This window comes from Pygoscelis adeliae, unplaced genomic scaffold (assembly GCF_000699105.1).
Source record: "Pygoscelis adeliae isolate BGI_AS28 unplaced genomic scaffold, ASM69910v1 Scaffold248, whole genome shotgun sequence".
In the NCBI taxonomy this organism is placed as follows: domain Eukaryota; kingdom Metazoa; phylum Chordata; class Aves; order Sphenisciformes; family Spheniscidae; genus Pygoscelis; species Pygoscelis adeliae.
In genome coordinates this window covers 811,170-817,764 of record NW_008825302.1, presented here as the reverse complement: position 1 = coordinate 817,764, position 6,595 = coordinate 811,170, and the positions used below count along the sequence as shown (strand labels likewise).

The 6,595-nt window shown below is 41.5% G+C and overlaps 1 protein-coding gene across 1 annotated transcript in view; it reads right to left on the bottom strand.

The window, feature by feature from the left end:
• The window catches only part of DNAJC18 (DnaJ (Hsp40) homolog, subfamily C, member 18), a 15,584-nt gene that overhangs the window by 7,176 nt on the left and 1,813 nt on the right, over window positions 1-6,595 (bottom strand). The window contains exons 2-5 of the mRNA XM_009330032.1: window positions 6,421-6,566; window positions 5,033-5,218; window positions 1,739-1,851; window positions 276-385 (exon numbers count right to left, since the gene is read on the bottom strand). Of these exons, the coding sequence (XP_009328307.1) occupies window positions 276-385; window positions 1,739-1,851; window positions 5,033-5,218; window positions 6,421-6,566 (555 nt within the window). The remainder of the gene's footprint in view (window positions 1-275; window positions 386-1,738; window positions 1,852-5,032; window positions 5,219-6,420; window positions 6,567-6,595) is intronic.

The following is a 6,595-nucleotide window of genomic DNA, read 5'->3' as shown; positions in this document are numbered from 1 at the left end:
ACATTTCACACCAGTTGAGAAAGCTTCCTGGCTCAGTGCCTCTATTTGTTCAGCACACAGTACAATAAAGCACACCACAGTTAACTTCACAGCGATAACGCTTAGGAGAACTCGTCAATAGAGACTGTTGGTATTTCCTTATTTACAAATTGGTAACACTTTCTAGAAAGAGCAGAACAGAACACTAACATGCATTTTGCTAGCGAGTCCATCCTCCGTCTACCTCCTTATCGCAAACACCAAAGACCAAAAAAATACGTTTTTAAATGACTTACGATTTGTAGAATAGGCTGTAGGGTGGGTTTGTGGCCATCAGCTGAGTTATAACTGACACTATTATTATTATGAAAACTGGCATCAACTGAATAAATGCAGAATATGAATTCTGAAAAGAACAACAATAATTAGTAGCCGAGAAAAGATAGATGGAAAAGGATGCATCTTTTCACAGAAACCAGGCTATCTATCATAGCTCAGCAATGTATTAAATGTAAACTGAAAAGCAAAAAAGAGGAAGTACTTTCAAATTTTAAGAGGGATGACATTTTAACTTCAAAATAACCTTTATTAATAATCTCAGAAAACTCTTTAAAGCCATTTTCTTTCAATTACGTTTTCATGGCATTTCTTTCATCTACAGCTTCCTTCACAAGGCGACAGGCGCCCACAGCACTGTACCTGTCAGTGACCAGCTGACAATCCAAACTGAAGGAACACACTGCAATTCCCATTTGGGCCTACGGCTTTCCGTGCATCTTCTGAAGTTTGCTACATGCATTCTAAACATCTCAATCTCTGTGCAAACACTGGATAAAATGGCTGAAAAGTAAAGGGTTAAGAGACCATATGCAGTGTGACTTGGGACAGGATGCAAGCACTTGGTCTTTTTGTTTGAATGAATTTAGTAGAACAAAAGAGCGGAAAAAAAATATCGAAGAGAAAAAACCACAGATCTTTACTTCTGCTCTTCATTTGATTTCTAAACTGGCTTCTAAAGTGCCTTTTCTAATCAGGAGCAAAATATAATATGCAGCTATTTAGGCTTTGCCCTCTGCCCTGGGATAGCAACAAGGATACCTGACGCGGCAGTAGGTGGGATTCATTTGCCCTAGCTTAGCTGTCTATAGGCTGTACCAGGTTTTTTTCAGGGCCTGACTGTAAGAGACTCACAGGGACAAATTCATCTTCCTTGGAGAACTATCTCCTTCGGTTAACAGACTGCCTCCGGAGGAAGATTCTTCCAAGGCAGGTGGCATGTGTGTTTGTGTGCTAGCAACAAATGACACCTTGTGTCTCATCTGGAGGTTTCAGCTGGTAGAAAATTATCCCAGACCCATCCTGCCCCGGGCTGGAAAAAGCCCGTGCAGCACCTGGGCAGAAACTCTTGCGCTAATTTACTGAAGGATTAGATACGCCACGAGGACAAGCCAGTACTTCTGTATCCGTTATCAGTCCACATCTGGACTAATTGTTGTTGGATTACCAAACGATCAGAGCTTGCAAAAAGCAACCACCAGGAAAACACTCAGTGACAGAAACTCCGGGGCCTGTAATCCTATCAATACAATGTATTTTTAAAGTAGTGATTAATAAAAGACAATCTAGTCATTTGGAAAACATCCATTTGGCTGCAGCACTTGAGGACAAACACTGAGCGTTTGTCCTGGCTTCAGATGCGTAAGTGGACCCCTCACCCTGGTGGAATATTTAATCCCAAGAGATCCCTCCTCCTGGCTACCTGTGGCCTGTTTTCTTCCTCCTCTTGCTCCTGCGTCCATGCTCTTTCATTTCGGTGCCTCCGTGGATAATAGTGCGCATCTCTGGCTACATTTGAGAACATATGGATATTTCCTGTTAAAAGAAACCAAGAGAGAGTCACGATTTGCATCCAGTTGCTGGTACTCACCGGTATTTCTCAAGAGTTTCTAGTTGATTATCCAGGCTTATACTACACGGCCTGAATTACAGCTGTGAGACTGGAGATTAAAAAGCGCAAACACACCTCAGATTTAAATGTCAAAATAACAGGTCATTCCAAAAAGCGTACCAGAGAAATTGTAAAGTTTGCCCCAAGTCCATCTTAATTTAAATCAAACAGCAGAAACACACTATAATTTTTATTATTGTATCTCATATTTTAATACTGTTTTTGTCACATTCACTTGCAAAGCCGTAGCTTGTGCTGCATCCCCAGGCTCTGAGCAGGAAAATTAATTTGCTTCACCAGACTCAGGCCATGAATTATGGCTTCCCATAATTACTGAATATGGTCTTCTACACCCATTTCTACTTCCTCTTCCTTCAAACAATAGTTTCACTTAATGATTTTATAGTAAGGAAAGATTAAAAAAAATAGCTTTTTGAGTAAAAAAAAAAACCAAACCCAAAACAATTCAGGATTTCCTTTCTTGCACACTGAATGTAATTGACTTATTTTTAAAAATTCTAAAATGAGGAAAGAATTGCATATGCTGTTTCGATTTGAAGCTTGAGCTCCGATTCTATCACCATATGAAGATCTTAATAACAACTGCGCTCTCCTCTTTTGAAATTCAGAATGCCTTTGTATCAGAGAATTGAAATTTATGGCCTTATCATGACAACAGAAATGCAAATCTATTTTTAAGCCCTGGGAAAGACGTCACACTATTTTTTACTCTTATACTGTCCTTTCTCTGAATTTCCCAAAGAATTGTGCAAGAAACCTGGGCAGAAGTGACCCCTGCTATTGTGTCAAAACATCTGTTTCATTGCTTGTTCAAAGATTTTTTCCAAGGGTCTAGGCATGTTTGCAGTCAGAGCTCCAACAGAGAGCCAAACAAGGCTGGCTTGAAGAAGGAAAGTTTCCTTCTTGAAAAAGAAAGTTTGTTTCTATCATTCAACACTGCTCAGACAGTATTTTATCAAGCTGTGAAAAAACAGAAGCAAGTGTGGGAAGAGAGGAATGGCTTTTGCAGGGTGCCTAGAAAAAAGTTTTCCCAAATCCCAAGTTTCTCAAAGAATTTCTGCCGGCAGTTTCTTTCCTTCCATGTGCATTAATTTTTTGAGAAGGAAGTTCAACTTGTAGCCTCTGCCCGTTACAACTGCAACACTATGCCATGTGGAGAGGCTCCTTTTAGACTTATGACATTTAACATTGTGACTTTTAATATTTTTCCACTGAATTTCCATCGAGGAAAAACACGTGGTAAAAACCAAGCCATAAACCTGCCCACAAAAGCTATACAAATGAGTTTACCCTAACACCACCGTTTCTTACTCAGATTTCCAGAAAGCCTGGTGATAGCAAGGTCTCACAAAACAAAAACCAGCACAACACTGCAGCTTAGCACAAACTTCAGCTCACGCACAGAAGTCCTACTTAACATTGCGACAGTTTAAGAAACGGTCTCTTTATATCAACTATCTGGACACCCTCTTACTAGTAATTCTCCTGCTAAGTAGAAACTGTGCGGACTTTGCCTATTTGGAAAACTACTGAATTGACGATTTTCCTTAATTTAAAACTCACTTTTAGATTAGGAAAATGTAAATAAATTTAGACAAAACATTTTTTTTTTAGTGAGGAAACTATTGTTTACTACCAACACCTATCACTATGAAATTATCTTTTTATTTTCTTATTCTTTGCCACTTTGATAAAAATTCCCATTTACTTCTTCATGCCACCCTACCCGTTAAACCTGCCATGCCCAGTACCCAAATTCCTCCCGCAGCTCCTCAATTTCTTGTCCTCAACTCCAAGCATCCCTGTCACCTGCAGTTTCATAGCAGTCACGTTCCACGAGAGCAATGTTTCACTGGTGGCTGAGGAAAAGGCACACGCGGGGGCAATTTCTTGCTAAGTCAGAAATGGAAAACTTGCAAACTCAGTGTGGAATTGTGCCACGCTGAGTTTGGCTCACTTTGCACTTCTACCGATCAAATTTTGAAAACAATTTGAGGTCCCCTGAGCTGCAAGATGCTACCACACAGACTAAGGTTATGGGGAGCTCGTAAGTAATTACCTGTATTTGTGGCTTTAGGCAGTAGTCATTGGCGTGTATGCTGCTTTATACCACGCCTTCGAGGTGAGAAAGCTTACAAGAGTGCTAAAGCAATTTGTCAGATACTGCCAGGAAGACCCTTGAGCTCAGCAGAGCTTTCAGATTTACTTTTAATCCAAACTTCTGTTCCGTTGATCTTGCAGTATCTTTCCATTTTCACTACAAATACAAAAGCCAAGGCTGGACTGAGACATGCACAGAGCTGCTCCAGGTACGGATCTACTGTTCCGTTACTGGAGAGTGCATATCCAGCAGCAGCCAGCCTTTCCTGGCAGACATGGCTTTCTAAGCTAAGAAGTTGTAATTTCTTTACAGTATGCAAGCTGCCGCAAGCCAAACGAACTCCTGTGTTTTCCTAGTTATAGGGGCGCTGAGACTACAATGCCAGGAGCCGCTGCCATGCTGTCCTGAAATGCAGTAAGGTGTCTCAAGTACATCATCATCAGCAAAGACACCTCTGATCCCTTCCCATTCACACCTTATTTTGCCTCCTGTATCATTGCTGGCTTCAGACAACGGAGGGAATAAACAACAAAAAGAAGGGTCTTCAGCTACAGCTGGTATTGAAATGTTGCCTACCCAGGAATCAAACAGCCTAACCCCTTTCCAGACCATAATGTTCCTACCCCTAACTAGCACTGTCAGAAATTTTCAAGAGGCTGGGAGGTCAGGAACTTGCCCCGGCAGCAACAGCCATTACCCCACTGGCAGCTCTCTCTTCTAGGAGCATTCCTGGACAGCAAGGCTAGGCTTTGACAACATTTCTGGGGGAACGAAGTTCCTAAAATCTGAAGTTTAAACCATGCATTAAGGGAGCTTTTCCAGGCATAAAAAGCCAGGAAGGGAGAAAAGAGTAAATCCAAAAAAGTTTTTGCTCCTTTCAGATGTATGATCAACTCCCTGGGCGGTACCAAGAGAAGCTGAACTTCCTTTATGGTCTAGCGTCAGTTCATTGCATTTCAAAAACACTGCAGACAGATACTGACCTGTAGGAAAGTGCCCACCAAAAAACACATTGAATATTTCTTCTGGTGTAATGTCTGCTTCAAATTCTGTGTAGTAATTATAGTGCCTGGCCTGGCCAGTGCTGACATGCTCTTGGTCACTTCCGAATTCATCATATCGTAATCGTTTTTCAGGGTTGCTCAGAACTGCGAAAGCATTGCCTATTGCTGGAGAGTGAATGAAAAGAAGTGTTACACAGGCATATCACGCAGTGTTTCCAGATCTCGGACTTTTATAAGCAGAATAGCAAAAAAGCCCAAACAGGCAGAGAAAATTTGTGCTTGACTAAAGACTGAGTTACTTTTGAAAGAACTGCTTTTGTAAAAAAAGTGTTACAGCACTGGCATTACTTGTGGTGGAACCTATTTCCTGCTATCACTGATACCAGGAGAAAGACAAAAGTGTTAAAGTATATGGAGAGAGTCGAAATATTTGTAAAACTGAGGTGAGAGAGTCCACTTCAGTCAAGAGACTGAGTGAGAACGTAATATTTTATCAGATCAAACTAAGCAGCGATATAGAAGTGCACCTCCATATACCATATACAGTTAATACAAAGTTAATAACTGCAGAGACTAATTAAAATGCAGAACCATATTCCAAGTTCTTCTGTCGGCAGAGGTGCTTGTGAAGCGGTACAGCATATCTATTTCACACTTTACGTCAAACCACCCCAGAATTATTTGTTTGGTTCATCTTCTTCCTTGATCTTTGACAGAACATGGCTGTAAACAAGTTCATAGAGAAATACAACCCTAACACAAAAAAATAAAGAAAAGCCCTTCAAAAACTCCTCATTCTAATAGGCTATGAATGAATATCTTACTTTCCTCGCGCCGCCTTACAGTGCTGTTGCAGACAGCTGCAACACAGCACGGAAATGGCAAAGGACGTAAGAGTTTAGATGCCAAGATTGTCGATACAGGTTTAGATTGCAACATTACTGAAAAGTCCAGACACAGAATATCAGACTCAAATTTCATCTGCTTGCATATGTGTGTGTATATATATATAAAAAAATGATTTATGGCACAGAGCAGTTATTGATTACACAACCACACGCTCTCCTGCATGGCCAGTATCATTTCCAAGCATCGTTCCGAACCTTTAGCAGTATCTGGGAATGAGATCTGGGGCACGTCTCCCTTTGCTTCTAATGGAAATCTGTATTCTGAAGATTAAAAGGCAAACCTTGCCGACCAGCTGCGGGATTTTGTGGAGACGCGCATATATCTGTCTATAAAAATGACAAGGTGTATGGGCCCGTATGACGCCTTTATATAAGGCGCAGAACTGTGAGTCTGAGGCCGTCTGTCCCCGTTTCAATCTTGCTTTACGACTTTCGAAACGGGGCCAGCCCCCACCTCACCTTTAAAGGCTTCCGTTGCTCCGGGAGCGCGGTTCTTGTCAGGGTGAAATTTCAGGGCCAGTTTGCGGTAGGCTTTCTTCAGGTCCTCCTCGCTGGCGTCCCTCTCCACCCCCAGAATCTCATAGTAGTTCCGACACCTCTTTATTCTGGAAGCGCACACAAGGCTATCTTTACC